The following is a 22,181-nucleotide window of genomic DNA, read 5'->3' as shown; positions in this document are numbered from 1 at the left end:
ACTGCAAGCTATTAAATGAGAAAGACAAATGTAATACAAGTAACAAAATCAGTGTGACTGTGTAAGGAGGTTATTAAACAGCCCATATTTAAACAAGGCACCACTGGAAACAAAAGGAAGGATAGATTACAGAGAAATGATACAGACAAGTAGACAACATTGTAGGCAAAGTATTTAACAGAAAACATCTTGAATAACTTGCTCAGACCACCACAGAAGTACTCATGTTCTGAGCGGGTCAATCGAGCAGAGAAACATTTCTGATTTGATTCTGCTCAGAGAAGTCCAGTCAGCGGAAATAGCACATTACAGGCCATCTTCTGAATACTGGACAGCATTCCTATATTCCTAGGGAAGGGGCTCGGCAACATTCAAATTCTCTAAAGCTTCTTTACTCTGCTATGATTTTAAGCATACTAATTCCAAGATTTCTCTTTTAGTCATAAACCAAAGTTCCTTCTCCTTTTCCTACGCTCTTGCCTTCTGCTGTATGCTTGGAAACCTGCATTTACTAGCTTTTGTATAGCCATTGATAAGAACTTATCTTTTTGTGCAGGCATTTCATTTCTGAAGAATCTACTTCCCACAGACACATTCATTCAACTAATTCATTCCCAGATCTCCCATGCTGAGCAGGGAGATCTGATGGGAAGTTTTATCCAATGTACTGCTTTCTTCTTTCTTAGCATCCCTCATCATCCAAATAATTTTATTTACATTCAAATGTAAGTCACGTTTTCTTTCATATATTCTGGCCCTGGAGCTGGTTTCTAATTTTCTTCTTTGCAATGAGATCATTGAAGGAGAATGAACTACTCTCATACCCTAATTGAAAAACCATACATGGAAAACTCAGAAACCCACATAACATAGTTTGGGGTTGCTATGATATCATGCTAACATTAACATTAATATGTATGCTTACCTATTACTTTTTACTATGATGTAAATTAAGTTTTTACGATGCTCTGAAAATACTATGCTACAAACATTATGTTAAGCCCTTAAGAAGTAATACTAAATACTAATACTAAATACTAATCTTTATTAACAGAAAAATCTGCAGAAAAGATAAGAAGATGCTATAGCAATCCCAGACATTTTTTGTCATCTGAAGCTCTTTGGGGTTTTCACACTGTGTAATTGGTTTGTGGAACTTTTTGAAAGGCACTTTGCTTTAGTGAAGATTTGGGTGAACTCCTGCCTTGAGGCTGCTTCACAAAACAGCATAGATGGTACTTCTAAGAGTGAAGAGGTATTGCTTTGCTCAACTTCCTCAACATCTCAATAAGTTTCAAAAGCCAAGAGACTTCTGGATGTATACAGCTCTTACACAGAAGCCTCCTCCAGCTTGGGGAAAACGTTTATGAGTGCGAATAAGAGGCTGCCTTCTATAGTACTTCTGGCTTTTGCAACTGACATAGACAAGAGGGTGGCTTAAAAGTAACCAAAGAATCCTTGCTCAAGCAAACAACAGTCGACATGCACAGGCCTAGTGCATAGCACACATTTTATATCAACATATTCTCCGAGAATATGTTTGCACTTACAGATATTTGAGATTTTCAAGGTCTTCAAATGCTCCAGTTGGTATTCTTTTAATGTGATTATTGTTGAGGAGTCTAGGACATAAAACAAAAAGAGGTATTTTTTCCCACTGAAGAACGATTAATTGCAAGTAACAATAACAGGGTTTTCTTAAAATGATTTATTGAAAAAAAAGAAGTATGGAACAGATACTTCATTCCAAAATATCAATCTCAATACCTATTTTTCAGAAAGATAGCTAGAGTAGGTACAACATTCAAAGTATGCTATTACATTCAATGGCAAAATTACTGCTATTGCTACTATTGCTCCCTGAATATTATTATCATCTGATGGAATATCAGAAAATTGAAAACCTTGCTCGCTTATTAATAATAATTTGATTGACCTATCTTTACTTAAGTATGTTTTGTATTTTGGCTGTTGTGATTTCTATTAATATTTCCTACTGCAGCTATAATATATATTGTGGCTTGGACTTGTAACACTTCTGCCCCAACAAATCTGGAGGACACCAGATAGGGAAAACTGAAATAAAATCTATCAATATAGGTAGTCCTCAACTTATGACAATTGAGCCCAAAATTTCTGTTGCTAAGTGAGACATTTGTTAAGTGAGTTTTGCTCCAATGAATGTTTTTTTGCCACAGCTGTTAGATGAATCATGCAGTTGTTAAATATAGTTAAGTGAATCTGGTGTTTCTCATTGACTTTGCTTGTCAGAAGGTCACAAAAGTTGATCACTTGACCCCAAGACACTGCAACTGTTATAAATATGAGTCAGTTGCCAAAAGTCTGAATTTTGATCACATGACCATGGGGATGCTGCAATGGTTGTGTGAAAAATGGTCATGAGTCACTTCAAATGGTCACTAAATGAAGTCAAGGACTACCTGTACTATGAATTAATCAGCAAACTAAGATAAGTCTCCATGGAGCTATCAATAGGAATGAAAATATAAACTATTTCTGCTATCATTAGAAAGCCCTATGTCCAGGTGGAAACAGTGCATTAATATTTTCAAAAATTCAATATATTCAAAAATACATTGCCCTTTTTGTTTTAGAGAAAAGTGACAAGAGATGGATAGATCACGGTGGACCCCTAGCAAATCTGTTGGTGGACCAGTAGCTGACAATTCTTTTACCTGTTGCATGGATTGCAAATTAGCTAAATTTATATGGAAGTCAACAAAAATTACAGATGGCTAGATTTCTTATGTTCTTTCATGTGGATTCCACAAAATACTGACTAAATTTAAAAGCTTTAAAACTCTAGTCAGAAGTCAACATAATGAAAACTTAATGTACATCGAAACAAGTCTTCCTAGTCTTAATGAAGCAAAATACAAATGGAGATGGAAATAAAAATGGTTAACAGTTTACAAAAGGAAAAAAAGGTTGTAAGAAGGATGAAACTTACAATGTGTTCAAATTTTTAAGCCTTCTAAATGCACCAGGCTGGATTTCTTTAATTCGATTGAACCGAAGATCTCTGTTAGGAAGGGAGAAAAAAGTTCTTGATTACTGTCATATTTTTTATGGTCCACATTTCAACAAGTTGAAAATAAACATTGGCTAATAACTGTATTATATACTTTTCAATGGCATTTCACTCTAATTAAAGCAAAAAAAGGAAACTGTGGTATACAAAAAAAAATCTGTGGAATTCCAGATTATTCTATTTTATTTCCATATGCCCTGTTATTTCCAATGGTTTTTGTGGTTCTTGATGCCAACCCACAGAAGGGGTTTCTATCTTGAATATACTACTTAACATATACACTGTTGGGGAAAATAATAAATGGAGCATTAGGGATTGTGTACTGCCTAATGACACCTAATTCCATATCTCTTTTCCATCTAAATTTAAAAAAATACTCAAGTTTAAAGCAGTGCATGATGCTGTTATCAAACTAATCGAGAGAAACAGTGCAAAGATGGCAAAAGTATTCCTGATTGACAATTAATAGATTAGACCACGGGTCGGCAACCTGTGGCTCTGGAGCCGCATGTGGCTCTTTCAGCCTTCTACTGCGGCTCCCAGTCCTCTGCCATTTGCAGAGAGAGACAGAGAGAGGCACTTGTGCTTCCCTTCTCTCTCTCTCTGATCTTCTGCTCACCTGGCCAGCTGGCATCACGCTGTTCTCCGACAAGCTGACAAGCTTATTGGGCGGGCTACCTGCCCTTGCTGCGTCTCCACAGGAAGCAGCAGGAAGTAGAAAGCAGCAGCTCTCGCTCTCTCTCTCTCTCTCTCTCTCACACACACACACACACAAACTTTTACTTACTTAGTGGGAGAGGAGGACTGGAAGACCAAGGGCAGGAGAGCCAGCCCAATGAGAATGTATGTCAGCTTGTCAGAGAACAGCGCGAGGCCAGCTGGCCAGGTAAGCAGAAGATCCGAGAGAGGGAGAGAGAGGGGGGGAGGGAGAGAGAGAGAGGAAAGAGAGAGGGAGAAGAAAGAGAGAGGAGAGAGAGAGAGAGAGAGAGGGAGGGAGAGAAAAGAGAGACAGAGAAAGAGAGGGAGAGGGAGAGGAAAGAGAGAGGGAGAGGGAGAGAGAAAAAGAGAGAGAGAGGGAGAAGAAAGAGAGAAAAAGAGAGGGAAAGAGAGAGGGAGAAGAAAGAGAGAAAGAGGGGGAAGAGAGAGAGAGAAAGAGAGAGGGGGAGAGAAAAGAGAGGAAGAGAAAATATGAATATATGTTGTCCTTACTGGACTTTTAGTAAAGCACGTTTAATGAAATATTTTGATTTTTTTTTAATTAAGAGATGAGGTATGGGGATAATTATGCTGTATTTAAAGATGGTAGATAAGCTACTAAAATTGTTTTCACCTGTTGGGATGAAGGAGAAAGGTTTTTTTTCCCCTTCTTTCTCCAGCATAAAAATTTATTTTCTTTGTAGCAGTTCATTAATTTCATAAATGCAACACACTATAGTGTTTTTATACATAGCATAAAGGTAAAAAAAAGGATGTATGCAGTGTTATCTTCATTTTAGATGTCAAAAGGGTTTTGTAGCTCCCAATATTTTCTTTTCTGTGAGAAACGGGTCCAAGTGGCTCTTTGAGTGTTTAAGGTTGCCGACCCCTGGATTAGACAATTAGAATTCAACCTGCCTTAGATGGGATTATACAGCTTTTTGAACACCCTGGTTTCCAAGCTCTGTGTATTCTTTCATCTAGTCCTAAATCTGTATGGCTTGGAAAAATTTGCACAGATAAGATTGGTAACTCAACCTTGATTGTTCCTAGAATTCTTTTGCTTGGCCATGATGACACTTTATTAAATACATCATGTTGGTACTACTTCCATCGTTCCCAAGAAAGCTACATGAATCAAGTAACACTTTATCTTTCTTAAAACTGTGTTCTACAAGAGGATGCCATTAAAAAATTGCCTTTTGAAATATTTCTGAGATTTCAGCTGGTACCTTCCCAACATTTTTTGGCTAGTAGCTTCTAGTCATAGAGTGTGGTTAATAACTTTATCATTTCTAATAATCTTGGGACAAGTATGTTTGAAAGATCAATTCTTCTTTAAGATCATTATACCCAAGTGTTTAGGGAGGTCTTTCTTTCTGTCCCTTTTACAACTCAATGTGCAGGACCATTAAAGAATGCTTCTAATGTGCTTACAGCTCTCTTCCAAGGGAGGTTAAGCCAATTCTATTCCTCCTGTTTTTCTGCCAGCAGGCAAAGGCATACAAAGTTCTGACGTAAGCTAACTGCTTACTGAATTACATATTTTGATTAATAAGTGAATAAATAAATGTCAAATGTTGGATGCTATTCACAGATTTTGTGATGCGAGTTATATAACTTACATATTCGTATCTAACATTATAATGTGAATGCAGTAGGGCAGATTTTAACGTCTTGCTTTTTGCTCTTAAAGTTTGAACTTGATATTTGGGTACTACTTATTTTTGCTTTTGTTTTATTCTAGATTTACTGATTTTTAAAAGTTTTTAAATGGATTTGCTCTTATATTTAATTATTTTTTTTCATATTTATTCTTCTTATTTATTATCCATACTAGTTTTATGGAAAAAAATAAATTCTACTCTATTCTATATTGTGACATAGTAATATACCTTGCAAAGAGTTCCATCAATGTTTCGAATACAGTGGGTACATGTTGTTTGGGGTTCTAAAATGTGAGTTGAATGCATATGTTTCTCAATGCGTTTTAAAAGGAGCTATTTCACAAAGATTTGGCTGAAAGCAATCCCGTCTTGGTAGATGGAAAACAACGCATTTTAAGTAAACAGAGGAAAACAAAGAATGGGAGAAACAAAATTAAAAATTTCATTCAATTATTTATCAAATTAATATGCTCCTTCCCTCCCACCCCCAGTCTTACTATCCAAAGTGACTCTGGGCAGTTTACAATGGCATAAAAATATAAATATTAAAAAGTATTAAAATTAACAATTAAATAAAGGTTGAAAAACAAGGTCACAGACGGTAAGGGGGTGGGGTTTTGTCTCTCACTCAACCAACCACCTCTAGCATAGTGTTCCCCCATAGGGTCCCAAGCCCAGTGGTAGAGCCAGGTTTTAAAGTGATTCCAGAAGGCCAGAGGGATGGAAATGACTCTCACGTCTGGTGGCAAGATGTTCCAGAGGGCAGGAGCCAAGGCAGAAAAAGCTCTCCTCCTCAACCCCGCTAGCTGAAATTCCTTGGCAGATAGGGTTGGCCAATCCTACTGGGGTGCAAGACAGTTCCTCAGATAACCTGGTCCCATGCCCTAAAGAGTTTTTTATATGTAATAACCAACACCTTGAATTGGTCCTGGAAGCAAACAGCAACCAATGCAGCGCCTCTAACGTCGGTATTACATGCACCATCCTAGGGACTTCAGAACTCTTTGCACAGCTGCATTCTATACCAGCTATAGCTTCAAAGAGAGCCCCATGTAGAGTTCTTTGCCATAATCCAACAAGAGATAACCAAGGCACAAGTGACTAACTGCAGGGCCTCACAATCACAACTGGCACACTACACAAAGTTGAGTGAAGGGTCTCCTAGACATGACTACCAGCTCCTCTATGAATCATGAATCTAGGAGAAACCCCAGGTTGGCATAGGGTCTCTCTGGGGTAGTGAAACCCCATCCAAGACCAAATATGGATCCATGGATCCACAACTACTCCATCCTCCCAGGGTTCAGCTGAAGCCAGTTATTTCCCCATCCAGACCCCCACAGCCTCCAGGCCCTGCAAAAAGGCAGCCACAACACTTGAGTCCCCTGAGATGTAGAGTTTTGTGGTGTCAGATGATCTTCGCTATCAGCTTCATGTAGATGTTAAAAAGGAGTAGAGAGAGTACTGATCCCTGTGGCACACCACAGAGGCCACGGGACGGACTTTTTGTTCCCTATCAACACCATTGGGACCAGCCTTGGAGAAGAGACAAATCAATAGAAAACTGGCCACCCAGTTCCAAATCCTGCAGCTGGCCCCAAAAGGTACAATCGTCAATGGTATTGAAAGCTGCCAAGAGGTGAATAAGGGCTAAAAAGGATGCACTATCTCCATCCTGCTCTTACCAGAGATCATCAACAAGTGTGACCAAAGCTGTTTTGTCCCATAACCTGGTCTGAAACCCAACCACTGCCGATTAGCTGTTTCCGGTGAGCTGGCTCAGGAACTAAATTGCCTCCAAGCAGGGCTTGCAGCCATTAGTTATTAAAAAAAAAACAACTGCTGGTAGCCAGCTCTAGAGTCTTCAGCTGGTGGGGGGTGGGGTGAGCCGGTGCTTTAAAAAAAAACACTTGCCAGCTTAAGAGTCTCCAGCCAGGCACCCAGAGGGAGATGGGGGAGGGATTTGCAGATCTCTCGGCTTCCAATATGGAAGGGACATTGAGGTTAACTAGTCTAATCCACTGTTTTCACAGGAGAGTATTTCTGATAAATGCCTATCCAGTCTCTTCTTAAAGCTTCCAGTGATGGGGCACCCACAACTTCGGGAGGCAATTTAAATTTAAAACCTACAAACTAATATATGCTAATCTCCAAAATAAAAGCTCAATAGTTTACAAACACAATAGTTTGCAAAGCACAGCACTTAAAAAGCAGAATAGTTCTCAACAGTTTGTAAGCACTATAGAGCAGACATGTCAAACTCGTGACGTCATGCAATGTATCGGAGCTTTTTCTCCATTGCCGGCAATGGGGTGGGCGCGGTTTCCTGATGACGCGTCCGGCCCACGGGCCGGCAGTTTGACACCCCCGCTATAGAGTAACAAAAAAAAGTATTTTAAAATACTTACAGAAGTAATTCTAGCATTCGAGCCCAGGCAGTAGCAGATTGCAGCCAAAGCAAAAACTGGTGCCAGCTGGGCTCTTGTTTGGCCATGTGACCAGGGACACACACACAAAAAAAAGAAAACACCTTTCCAGCTTCTCATAGCACTGAATGGCCCAGGCAAGTCACAAAGTTAAAATGGCGGCTGTTTGCAGCAGAGCCTGAATCCAAGTCACATGGCTACAGAGGCCTCTTTTTGGTCACAATTTTGAATTTCTAATGTAAGTACCCTTTCTGAATTAACTCGTTTTTGTGAAAACTCACTAAATAAACGTTCGTACCTGGGGGATTACCCGTATTCTTCTATCCCTGGCAGGTCAGAACAAGAGCAATCCAGAATAATTTACTAACTTTACTCAGAGCAAATTGTGAGACAAACTCTAGTCGCCTTTATTACTTTAAAGTGGACTGAGTCCAGGATATTTCTTTCAAGAGTCACAGTAGCATGAAAAAAAGCTTCCTTCAAACGAAAAAGTAAAATCTCTGTACAGAACTGAAATTAAAGAAAGATCATTAAGGCATTTTAAAGATAAGCTCTTGATACCTATCCACTCTACTACCACATTAACAAGATTTGTTGAGAAAGGCTAGTTTAATCTACACTGTACCTATACCCTGGTTACAAACACAAACTTTTCCCTTTTTAACCTTCTTTATTTCTCTGCACAGACCGACCCAAACCCTATTTGGAAAAAGGAAGCCAACGAATACACTTCTCAAACTTTATCCTTTTAAAAAACAGGTTTATAATGAATTACCAGGGAAAGGAAACTCAACTCTTTTATCTTCATTCCCAGAGGAATCCCATTTCTAAATCAATTTAATCTTGCACTAGAATTTTCAGATAGCTTCCCAGAAGGCTGGAATTTTGCAACACAGTACAGCTTTTTGCTTTTCTTCCTGCTTTTAATCAAAAATAAATAGCAGCACGTTTACAAAACCCTCTAAAATTTTCTAAGCTGGGCAAAATGCCCTGTGACAATGAAGCAGCATACCTGGAGAACATAGCAAGGCAGAAAATTACCACATGTATACTAAAAACACTGCACTTACTAAGAATGCAGAAAAACCACACAAAGTCAGATTTTGATCCTCATATTAAAAATATAGTTACTACCTGTAGCGCTGTAGGGTTACAGGTAGCAATTCCTCCAGCCTTGCTTGAAGATGCCAGGGATTCAACTGCAGACCTTATGTGTCAAATTGTACGCTTTACGAATGTGTGAAGCTTCTCCAAGATATGTCAGAACTATATTGAGCTCAGTATGTTTGCCTGACTGAAAAATAGGCTGTGGACTACTTTAACTCAAAGGAAAAAGGGTGCTTTGGAAGCGTATGGGCAACTTTTTAAACCAATTCCTCCTCACTGTACTGCAGCCATAGAAGGCACTTATGTGATCCCAGGAAAAATCAGCAGCTGCTGAAAGAAGCTGCTGACAGGTATTACTCAAACTGTTTTCCTTTGATTCTGAAGCATGTGGATCCCTACTCTCTAATTTCCTTTCTCTTTGCAGGAAATAGATGCTATGGCTAAATTAGAGCAGCCCTTCTCAAGCTGGGGCCTTCCTGACGCATGACTTTGGCTTCCAGAATTCACTAGCTAACATGATCCTTGCTGAGGATGCTAAGAGTTGAAATTCTCACATCTGCAGACTGTCCAAATTAGGAAAGGTTACACGAAAGATTGTACCCAGCTATGTCTGTTGTATGTCACCAGACTGAAACATTCCCCTCCCAATTGCAGGATGCCAAAGAGCTATGACTAAGTTTGCAATTCCTACCTCTTACTTCTGGATTATTTTAAAAGCCATCTATTTTCCCTTTTCTTTCCTTCTTAATGGTGTACCATCTTGAGCTATTTCTCCTGCTTCCTGCCATAAACATGTCATCACAGGTTCAGGGGAAAGAGGACTGAGTCAATGAGAAGTAAAATCCAGCAGTAGCTCTTGAACAAAGCTCTGGATCACATTCAACATTGTCATTGCTTCCTGTGCTGAATTTGATGATATTTGCTGGCCTGTGACAGAATAAAGATTGATTGATGATGATGATGATGGAGGATGTAATGGTGAATTAAAGGAGATGGAAGTCAATAAGGATGATACTATAATAAAGATCTTGATCATAAGACATAGCATCACATTCCTACATTATAATAAGATATAATGTGCTAAATCATAAAAGTTAACAAACCTAACTTGGATATATGTGCTTCTTTGGTCATTGTCTTTTTCCAATCCTACTTCATAGCTGACAACCAACTTTATTTCCAAAAATAAAGAGAACAATGCTCTTTCAGGACTGACTATCCCTTAATTTTTCCCCATGATGTATTCTTGAGATCACAGCTCTGGGGATTTCTGAAAGCAAACTCCAAAATTTTCAAATAATATATAATGTAAAATTAATCTTGACTTCCCACTTCATTTAATTAAGGATACTTCAAAAATTATCAGTATTAGAACTGAACAACATTTTACACAGAGACTGGGAACATATATCCCATTCAGAAATCTAATACGGTATATAAGTCATTTACTTAGCCAAACTGTTTGCTGCTGCATACTGTTTCACATAACTATGAAGCAGGCATGTAAACACTCCTGCTGACCAGGCACTGTGTATAAAGCAAAGACAGAATCTAACTTATCCCAAATATCAAAACTGCCAATATCCCTTCAAGAAATTTCCTCCCGGTATAAATTTAACGAGTATTAAATCCACATATGTACACAAACATGCTTTCCCCAAATGTTTATTTTCTCAAATGTCTCCAAATTAATTCTTCATAAGGCAGAAAAAATTAGGACCGTAGTTCATTCCAAAAATATCCACCCAGCCAATATTTTCATTATTCTTTCCCCATGCTACTGAATTATTCTTTAATACAGTCTGATTTTAACAGTTCTAACTACAATTTGGTTACTTTGATTCTAGTTTAACAGAGAAAAACCTGGCACTCATCGGTCAAAATAGCTGGTGTTCAATGCCTTAAAACTGCCACACAACTATAAAGCTGATGTTAGCATATTACACTGAAATCCATCTCTTTTTATATGAAATAATAAGACACTATCACTATCACCATCTCTTAATCAAAACAAACCATATTAAAATGCCAACTCTCCCTATATTAAAAATGCCAAATTGCCAATATCTCTCTCTCTCTCTCTCTCTCTCTCTCTCTCTCTCTCTCCCTCTCTCCCTCTCTCCCTCTCTCTCTCTCTCTCTCTCTCTCACACACACACACACACACACACACACACACACACACACAAATACTTTTAGTTGGAAAAATTTTAAACAGTATCCTAAAATAATAACACTGCAAGTTTCAAGGGTAAGCTACTTACTATAGTGATACTGTATCTTACAGCATGGTTTTCCTAGGAAGAAAGATTAAATAATCTGCCATTTGTAAATGAAGGAAAAAACAACTAAAAATAATATCAACATGAAAAAAGGGATTTTCTTCCTCCTTCCAATATACCCACTATGTCTTCCCTGTGTTTCTGCAGTAAATGATAAAAGATCCTCAACTCCCAGACAGCAAGTCAACATTACTTATGTATGCTTATTCTTTTATTCAAGGACATTGAGTCAGGAAATGAAAAACAGACATCAGGATAATTAAAAAAACAAGACTCAAAACAGTACATATAAAACCAGACAAAGTTATACAACAAAGTCAGCATAACTACATGATGTCAGTAATACAATGCTGGATTTGGTGAGCTACTTTGAAAGTATACGTTAAAGTACAGTAGTGGCCAAAATTGTGGAAACCTTTTGGGAAAAGTATTTTTGAGGTTTAATGGCTAATAACACCACTTTTTTGGGAGTAGTACCATAAAATTATATGTCAATGGAAAGATAATTTAATCAAGAATGTAATGCAACAAAGTTTGTTCAATTATCTGTACTGTATTCTATGAAAAGGTATAGCCAAATAACCAGAAAAAGGAAGCACAACTTGCTTAGGTTGATATCAAGTAGCTTTCCTTCATCTGATTATAGCCAATGAGCATGAGTATTTAGAGAGACAACTAGGTGTCACTTTGTTTTAGCAATAAGCCAATCAGATCTCAGTAGGATTCCATTATTGATGTCATGTATTAAAGCTGAGAGGAGGACATTTGTCAGTGTGTTATGTGATTGCTATCAAGTTGGTTGAGCTTTTTTGTGTTCTTTCATTTAGTGAGCTTGTAAAACATAATAAAATTAAAGTAATGGTGCAAAGAGTTGACTGGTTGCTCAGAAAGCGATGTAAAATAGTATTATTAAGTGAACAAAGCTACAGTTATAAAGAAATTAGAAGAAAAATTGGTGGAAACTTAACCAAAGGTGGCATTTCTCCTTACTAGCACTGATGATATTACCTAGTTTGGGTAATGAAATGTGTGCAAGAAAACAAAACATGCTCACAGAGCATCAAGGACCCCTCATGTCAACCTTGAGCTACAAATATTCTTTATTTAATAGCTTTACTGTATAGCTTCATCACCAACTATCATAGAACTTGCATTCTGCATTTGAAAAAGAGACAATCATTTCTGATGGTCTGAAAAATTATACATTTCAGCCAATATTCCACCAGCTCAGCCATTTGGTTTTACCTTTTTCCTAGGCTTATTGTAGATATCCAAGTTCTTTTTCCATTAAAGTAACCTGCCCAACCTTGGTAAATTACTTTTTCAGTCCTTGAATTACACGGCTTCTGATTCACAACACAAGCAATTTTGATTATTGTCAATATATTAATCAAGAAAGGTCTAATTAATTCTGGTTAGGTTCTAACACTGGTTTCTAAACCTGTGTTCAGTTTATTTCATATATTCCTTCTAAAAGTTTGTTTTAGCATTACTTTACTACCTTCAAGAAACTACACACAATATTTGCATAATTATTTGCATATGAAATATTCCAGCAATTGGAAATGTTATTAAATTTATGGACTTGAGTTTTTGTGGCTTCACACAAAAGTACAATAATGCAATAGGGAGGCCCATATGGCATGGTAGCAGTTAACCAATCTTCACTGCTCTCAAATACTAAATAGAATCAGCCCTGGTTAATAGTTGCATGGAAGATTGCCTAAGTCAGAGGTGGCTGGGTCAGGAATTTTGGGAATTGAAGTCCACAAGTCATAAAAAGGGCCATAGTTCCCTACCCCTGGCCTAGGTGTTCCAAGGCTATTGAATGGATATCAATCAATAATCAATCCCAGATGATGGCAATAATATAACACTTCTGCAATGCTGCTAAAAAACAACAACAGTACAGATGCAATCATTAACAGGAACAGACCTGGACTCAAGGGTGCCTTTACTTTTTATCTGAAGCATAATTAATTTAGAACTCTTCTAGCAAATAAATCTTTAAAATATATCAAGTATTTAATAATAATAATAATAATAATAATAATAATATTCTCCAAAGCACCTGAAAGCAGGACAAGAAGCAACGGATGGAAACTAGTCAAGGAGAGAAGCAACCTAGAACTAAGGAGAAACTTCCTGACAGTTAGAACAATTAACCAGTGGAACAACCTGCCTCCAGAAGTGGTGAATGCTCCAACACTGGAGGTTTTTAAGAAGAGACTGGACAGCCATTTGCCTGAAATGGTATAAGGTTTCCTGCCTGAGCAGGGGGTTGGACTAGATGACCTCCAAGGTCCCTTCCAACTTTATTATTATTATTATTATTATTATTATTATTATTATTATTATTATTATTATTATTATTATTATTATTATCATCATCATCATCATCATCATCATCATCATCATTATTATTATTATTATTATTAATTTAGAACTCTTCTAGCAACTAAATCTTTAAATTATATCAAGTATTTGTATAATGTTAATTTAGCTTGCACCTGCTTCTGTTTTCCTGTTCTGAATAATTATCTCTAATTCCACGCTATATGTACAAAGCATCAGAAAACAGCACTTTTCCAATCACGCTGGGTGGAAGGGAGACACCTAAAGAAAGTACCGGTACTTAACAAACAAGAGGTTGTGGAGGGGATCTAGGAATTCTTCTCAGGGAATTTTTAGGATTTCAAGAGGTCAGCTGTTGGTCATTCTGACTTGGCATCCTTATGTTCCTTACATCCCTATTTAGAATACTAGATGTCCTTCCTCTTATTTTGACTCACTGATTACAGAGGTATTTCCTCTTTACAATAACAAGAAACAGTCTTACTTCTCCCACAAATCCAACATATGCCAGACTTTCTCAGCTGTAAACATTTCCCTACAATAGTATAAATTCGACATACAAATATTCCCTCTGCCAGTAATACTGATGCTTCAATTTATTTTATTTTAATTTAATTTAATTTAAAGAAAAGTGGACAAAAAGCTATATAAGCTAGGTGATTCGTTATTGGATCACATACAAATATCACAACCAACAAAAATAAAAAAAATATTCCGGGCAACAATACACCAAATGCTCAAGGGAAGGGAAAAGAATGCATAATTCTTGTCAACAGAGTCTCTTCTTTTAACTGTTATGGAAACAGGACACAAGTGCAAAAAACATATATAGGCCTATAAAATTGAGGCGACATAGATTTGATGCAGAGGAGAAACATTGCCAATACTGCAAACAATCATAGAGCACCACATTAGCATATTCCAAGAGTATTTAGATTAGACCCAGTCTACAACTACAGCATTTATTTATTCATTCTTTTCTAAAATATTGCACAAAAGTTCATCAGTAAAGGAAATTTGGAGCAGATTTACTTGACTCCTTTTAAACATATCCCACTGGCATAAGCAGTCAGTGCTAAAACATCAATGGGATAATGAACAAAGAACATGTCTATAAAATTCAAAGCCTTCAGATTAGCACTAAACACTACTAAGAATCTAGGCATCTTAAAGAAACTCTGAATTATGACAAATAATTTCTAGAGGTACCATGAACGTAAAAGCTATTTTACAGGTAGTCCGTAAGACAACTGCCTTTCTTAGCAAGCATTTGAAGTTACAATGGTGCTGAAAAAAAATACCGTATATACTTGAGTATAAGCCGACTCGAATATAAGCCGAGACCCCTAATTTTACCCCCCAAAAATGGAAAAAGTTAGTGACTCGAGTATAAGCCGAGGCTGGGAAATGCAGCAGCTCACCTTATGCTCCTCTCCAGAGATCTTCCCTCAGCAGCGGCTGGCAAAGTAGGTCGCACGCGGAACAAGCCTGGCAGAGGAGCCGGAGCGGCGAGCAGAGGCGCCCGGCCCAGATCCTGCAAGGCCCGGCCGAGACGCGCCCCCAGCAGCGGAGCTGCTCCGGCTCCTCTGCCGGGCTTGTTTTGCATGTGAGCTACTTTGCCTGACGCTGCTGGGGTCGTGTCTCGGCCGGGGCCTTGCAGGATCCGGCCCGGGCGCCTCTGCTCGCCCTCAGCAGCACCTGGCACGGAATCACATGCGAAACAAGCCCGGCAGAAGAGCCGGAGCGGCGAGCAAAGACGCCCGCCCGGATCCTGCAAGGCCCCGGCCGAGATGCACCCCCAGCAACGGAGCCGCTCCGGCTCCTCTGCCGGGCTTGTTTTGCATGTGAGCTACTTTGCCTGACGCTGAGAAGACCCGCTTGGGCACTCGGGTTGGTGTCAGTCTCCGCAGGCCCTTCTCGTTTCCAGGAACGTCAAGCGCGCTTGGCTCCCCACCCCCACGGCAGGGCAGGGCAGGGCAGAGACTTGCTCGCCCTTCTGACGGCCCTGAAGAGAAACGAAGGGCTTGCAAACTCCCCGCGAGAAGCTGGGCGAAGTGCGCGGCTGGGCGAGTGTGTGCCTGCGCGCGTATTTACGAAAGAAACGCTCCGAGAGTTCTTCTTTCTCCGCCCCCTTGGGGGGAACTCTAGCGACTGCTGTAGCCGCGCTTCTCTTCTCGGCTCCGAAAATAGGGATTTCTACTCTCTCTCTCTCTCTCCCCTCCCCACCCCGCATTCTCCTGCCTCTTCGATTGCGACAATAAAAGGGCGAAGGGTGCGCTGGTTTCTTCCTCCTTCCTCCCCCCCTCCCCTCCCCTCCCCGATTGTCAGGTGTGGCTTCGACTTTAGTTTTTGCCTACGGTGCTAGGGAGTTGCCAGTGGTGGGATCGTTTTCGGAGTTGCGTGCTTGGCCCAGAGGTGCAAACAAAATGTTTGGAAAAAGGGGGGTGGGGTGGGGTGGAGGAAGCAGTTTGCGAAGCAGCCGAAATGGGGGTATATAGAGGATGGGAGGTTCCCACCGAGAGAGCCAGCAGAGTTGTTGTCGAAGCGCGTCACACGCCTTTCCAACCACCAGAGAAGGGAGGAATAAGAAACACACACACACACACACACACACACACACACACACACACACACACCAGGAAATCGAGAGCGCCGCCTTAAGTTAAAGGTGGCGGACGGGCCCGAGAAAAAAGGTTGCAAAACTCCAATCTTTTAAAGCGTGCGGTGTTGTTTTTTTTCCTCCCCCCGAAAGTGAACGGCAGCTTTCCGTACTAGTGTATTTGTACTGCCGCGAGTGACAACTGACAAAGCTTGCCGGTGTGATCTTGATTTTGGAACTGATGAAGTCTGTTAACTAATTGATTGGCAATCCGGTCGCTCATCGCCGTGAAACTAGACCTTGTTTTTGGTTGTTTTTTTTTGTACTTTGGGCTGATCAAATGGAATAAATGGAATAAATAAAAACACTGGCATGTCAAGACACCAGCACAAAGACCAAGGTACAAGCAGCTCTCCTTCAGTAATTATTGAAACATTTGATCAGCCCAACTTCTTATTATTATTATTAAATCTGTTTTTTAACCAAGCGTGACTTCACTGAGCTGAATAGTGCAGGGTTGCCTGCGTGTTTGCTTGTTCCGGGTAGAAAAAACGCTGTCGACCCCGGCATCTTTTGCGGGGAGGGGTGAGGTGGGGTGGGGTGGGGTGGAGGAAGCAGTTTGCGAAGCAGCCGAAATGGGGGTATATAGAGGATGGGAGGTTCCCACCGAGAGCCAGCAGAGTTGTTGTCGAAGCGCGTCACACGCCTTTCCAACCACCAGAGAAGGGAGGAATAAGAAAGAAACACACACACACACACACACACCAGGAAATCGAGGAAGCTTGCGTAAGATCTGAAGGAGACACGATCGTGGGAAAGGCACCGAGCGTGCCGTGGAAAAAAAAGAAAGGGTGGACTTGGGCTCGGCTGGTTTCGCAACGGGAAATGGGAAATCCCCGCAAAAGATGCCGGGGTCGACAGCGTTTTTTCTACCCGAAACAAGCAAACGCGCTTCGACAACAACTCTGCTGGCTCTCTCGGTGGGAACCTCCCATCCTCTATATACCCCCATTTTGTTTCGCAAACTGCTTCCTCCACCCCACCCCACCCCACCTCACCCCTCCCCGCAAAAGATGCCGGGGTCGACAGCGTTTTTTCTACCCGGAACAAGCAAACACGCAGGCAACCCTGCACTATTCAGCTCAGTGAAGTCACGCTTGGTTAAAAAACAGATTTAATAATAATAATAAGAAGAAGAAGTTGGGCTGATCAAATATTTCAATAATGACTGAAGGAGAGCTGCTTGTACCTTGGTCTTTGTGCTGGTGTCTTGACATGCCAGTGTTTTTATTTATTCCATTTATTCCATTTGATCAGCCCAAAGTACAAAAAAAACCCCAAAAACAAGGTCTAGTTTCACGGCGATGAGCGACCAGAGTGCCAATCAATTAGTTAACAGACTTCATCAGTTCCAAAATCAAGATCACACCGGCAAGCTTTGTCAGTTGTCACTCGCGGCAGTACAAATACACTAGTACGGAAAGCTGCCGTTCACTTTCGGGGGGAGGGAAAAAAACACAACACCGCACGCTTTAAAAGATTGGAGTTTTGCAACCTTTTTTCTCGGTCCCGTCCGCCACCTTTAACTTAAGGCGGCGCTCTCGATTTCCTGGTGTGTGTGTGTGTGTGTGTGTTTCTTATTCCTCCCTTCTCTGGTGGTTGGAAAGGCGTGTGACGCGCTTCGACAACAACTCTGCTGGCTCTCTCGGTGGGAACCTCCCATCCTCTATATACCCCCATTTCGGCTGCTTCGCAAACTGCTTCCTCCACCCCACCCCACCCCCCTTTTTCCAAACATTTTGTTTGCACCTCTGGGCCAAGCACGCAACTCCGAAAACGATCCCACCACTGGCAACTCCCTAGCACCGTAGGCAAAAACTAAAGTCGAAGCCACACCTGACAATCGGGGAGGGGAGGGGAGGGGGGGAGGAAGGAGGAAGAAACCAGCGCACCCTTCGCCCTTTTATTGTCGCAATCGAAGAGGCAGGAGAATGCGGGGTGGGGAGGGGAGAGAGAGAGAGAGAGTAGAAATCCCTATTTTCGGAGCCGAGAAGAGAAGCGCGGCTACAGCAGTCGCTAGAGTTCCCCCCAAGGGGGCGGAGAAAGAAGAACTCTCGGAGCGTTTCTTTCGTAAATACGCGCGCAGGCACACACTCGCCCAGCCGCGCACTTCGCCCAGCTTCTCGCGGGGAGTTTGCAAGCCCTTCGTTTCTCTTCAGGGCCGTCAGAAGGGCGAGCAAGTCTCTGCCCTGCCCTGCCCTGCCGTGGGGGTGGGGAGCCAAGCGCGCTTGACGTTCCTGGAAACGAGAAGGGCCTGCGGAAACTGACACCAACCCGAGTGCCCAAGTGGGTCTTCTCAGCGTCAGGCAAAGTAGCTCACATGCAAACCAAGCCCGGCAGAGGAGCCGGAGCGGCTCCGTTGCTGGGGGTGCGTCTCGGCCGGGGCCTTGCAGGATCCAGGCGGGCGTCTTTGCTCGCCGCTCCGGCTCCTCTGCCGGGCTTGTTTCGCATGTGATTCCGGGCCAGGTGCTGCTGAGGGCGAGCAGAGGCGCCCGGGCCGGATCCTGCAAGGCCCCGGCTGAGACGCGACCCCAGCAGCGTCAGGCAAAGTAGCTCACATGCAAAACAAGCCCGGCAGAGGAGCCGGAGCAGCTCCGCTGCTGGGGGCGCGTCTCGGCCGGGCCTTGCAGGATCTGGGCCGGGCGCCTCTGCTCGCCGCTCCGGCTCCTCTGCCGGGCTTGTTTCGCATGTGATTCCGGGCCAGGTGCTGCTGAGGGTGAGCAGAGGCGCCCGGGCGACCCCAGCAGCGTCAGGCAAAGTAGCTCGGCCACGCGCAAGTCCTCGGTAAGTTCTTTTTTTTTGTTCACTGGAGTATAAGCCGAAGTGGATTTTTTCAGCCCAAAAAGTGGGCTGAAAAATTCGGCTTATACTCAAGTATATATGGTAACTTTACAACTGGTGCTCGCACTTATGACCATCACAACATCCTTCTGGTCATGTAATCGAGATCAGGATTTCCCAACCAGTGGACATTTATAACTGTTGCAGTGTTCCACGCTCACGTGTTGGTCATTTGCATGCTACACAATGGTTGTTGCTAAGGAGTCAATGAAGACAGTAAAATCACAAGTGGCACTCATATGATGTCTCAATAATCCACAGTGATTCACTTAATGACCATGGCAGAAATGAGGTTGTATGTGTATCACTGTCTTGTGTTGTCTCGCTTAACTGTTGTGTCATTTACTGACCGAGTTGCCACTCCCAATTGTGGTTGTTACCTGTACTTGTTCCTAGAAGTCCCAAAAATTATAATGAAATAGACACTATAGCAGGGCCATGGCAGCACAGAAAGATGTTGTAATCCAGTAGAGATTATTATGTCACAACATCTAGCCTACCTAGTTGGGTTGATATCAAACTAAATAAGCTTAGATCAACTTGGAACATTACTAGGAAATCCCAAATCCCTAGCCTGCAAAGTTGAAAAATATGTCACAAGAAGGCAACTAGAAATCACTTCCATATTGTTGCCAAAAAGATCATATAAACCTCTATGTATAGACACCAGAAATCAAACTCAGTTTGGGGGAGCCTTTACTTTTTATTCTTTTAGTAACTCCATAGAACTCAAGCTGCAGAATACAAAAGAGCTAATATCCCACAATCAGCTGCAAATAAAGTTGTTCAATTATACTGTATGGACAGCTGTGTTGTTTCTCCAGAGACAAAGCAAGTTTTCCTCATCTAGGTCCCTCCAGATATTTTGAATGTTCATTATCTCTGTCATCACCAACTGATGCCCATAGCTAATTCAGAGAAAAATGCAAGGACAAAAATAAATTTTAACTAGCCCAAGTATTCATCACCTGGAGAAACGGATATCCTCCCAAAAGGTTTCCACGACGTTGTAATTTTTAGCCCCCGAATATGTGAAATAAAGCTGAGTACCATCCAAACTTAAATTGTCAAGGACTGGAGTCCAGAAAATATCAAATAAGGTAGATTTAATCTCATTCCTATATTTAAATTGGGAACCAAAGGGAGACTACATTAATCAGTGTAGCATTATTTCTCTCTCATGCATAAGAACCTAACATGTTTCTTTTGCACACATACTATGAACCATGAATAATTATAATTATAATCACCAACATCTGTCAGGAACATCCACACACAGCTATTTATTTTTCACTAAACTCAGAAGAATCTGGCACCTCCAGACCAAGAACATTTGTTAGTCTGGCATTGTCTTGTCTAGTTGGTAGGAGGTCTTACACTGAGCAAAAGACCACTATTTTTGTTTTCAAAAGTCACAGTCAGAAACATACTGCCTCTGCACATACTTGATTTTGCCTGATGTCAAGGACTCCAGATTCATCTAAGAAGTTCACCTGCAGAGCCTGAGAATAATCGTCTTCCATTGTTCCTCCTATCTGACATTTTGGGTATACAACCGTGGATTCTGCAGATAGGATGTAGGCAACAAGACTAGCAGAAACTTTCAAGAATCTTGTATGTATAATAATGCAGACTTTTCTTAGATTATGTACCTCAAGTATTTGGAAAAGCAGAAAGATCTGACCATTTGAAAATACATTGCCTTTGTCTTTTTCACTGGATTTTCCCAAGCAACTGTCCCCATATTTTCATTTCTTGAAGAAAATCTATGGGGTTGCTAGAAGTCAAAAATGACTTTTTGGCACACAAACAATAATCAATAAATTCATTCATTCATTCACTCACTGATTCATTCATCTGCCTACTCATCCATTAAATAATTCCTGATAATCAAAAGACTCTTGGTGGACTACAATCTCATCAAATTATAAAATCAATCAAAATAAGAAATAAATATAATACTCAAGAGAGTTCATCCAAGGAACAAGGCCTCTATAAAAGGCAAACAGCCATCAGTAGATTGAAGAGATATAGTTATTTTAGTCCCAGAATTTTAAAAAACCAGTCAAAATCTTTAGAGAACAGTTAATAATTCTCAAATTAATTTTATATCACTATTGTATTATTAATTTCTCATCTAAACTGATATGTTTAGCTTTTAATTCAATACAGTGTCTCCTTTGTTGAATGAACAGTACCAGAGAGTACATTTGCTTTATATCTTCTAGTGATTTTTTTAAAAAAAATATCAAGATGAGCCCTTTTCTTATTTCCAGGACAGTATTTGCTGTGGTATTCAGACAGAATTTAAGGAGAATGCTCAGCTTTTTTTAAAAAAATAAGAACGTTCACCACTGCTTTATATAAAAAAGATTCAAATCATTTTAATGTATTGTTAACATAAACGTGGCTAGTCCTATCTAAAGATATTATAAAAGATGGCCAGAGTGTCATTTAATTGGTGCATTTTGATGGAATATATTGTAGATCAAAGTTCCCTCACTAGAAATATCCCACTTCCATTAGAACTGTAAGTAATGAGCAATTCAGTGTTATACAAAGCCTCTTCTCTATCATTACTTTCCCAATCTGCGCAGAATATTCTCCCACAGAAAAAGCCAGAGGGAAAATATGACTCCTGCAAATTCCACAGCTGTGTCTGCCATTTCCAAGACCGTTTTCTTAGTCTCATATATGTTTGTTAACAGCCTATTAATCCACTGTGTCTGAGTGCAAATTAGAACATGCTACTCAAGAGTACAACTTGTGTCCTGGCAACAATTAAGAAGGTCAAAAACAGATGCAAACATTTGGTATTCTAAAATTGGAACTAAATGCAAATATGCAAGTCACTAATTTTGTGGAACAGAAGAATACTTGATATATCAGAGTGATGCAGCTGTTTCACCAGACATAAAACTTCAGAGCTGACTGAATGGTTGCTACAGAAAAAGAAGAGTGGAAGATAAAACTAAAGCTTCTGGCTATAAAGAAAACAAAACTCGAGTGTAGAATCTCTGAACTGTGACCCAATGGCTGAAATGCAGTAGCTCAATAAAAGTTGTGTTAGTCAAGAGCCTGAGGAAATAACTCTCTA

General features: G+C 40.6%; 1 protein-coding gene across 1 annotated transcript in view; it reads right to left on the bottom strand.

The window, feature by feature from the left end:
* PXDN (peroxidasin) overlaps nucleotides 1-22,181 on the bottom strand; it is a 90,167-nt gene that overhangs the window by 54,890 nt on the left and 13,096 nt on the right. The window contains exons 2-3 of the mRNA XM_081315271.1: nucleotides 2,972-3,043; nucleotides 1,551-1,622 (exon numbers count right to left, since the gene is read on the bottom strand). Coding sequence (XP_081171397.1) covers nucleotides 1,551-1,622; nucleotides 2,972-3,043 — 144 coding nt within the window. The remainder of the gene's footprint in view (nucleotides 1-1,550; nucleotides 1,623-2,971; nucleotides 3,044-22,181) is intronic.

The sequence above is a fragment of the Vipera berus genome (assembly GCF_964194415.1).
Source record: "Vipera berus genome assembly, chromosome: 1".
Classification (NCBI taxonomy): Eukaryota; Metazoa; Chordata; class Lepidosauria; order Squamata; family Viperidae; genus Vipera; species Vipera berus.
Note: the sequence above shows the minus strand (reverse complement) of the source record. Positions and strands in the feature narration are given on the sequence as shown.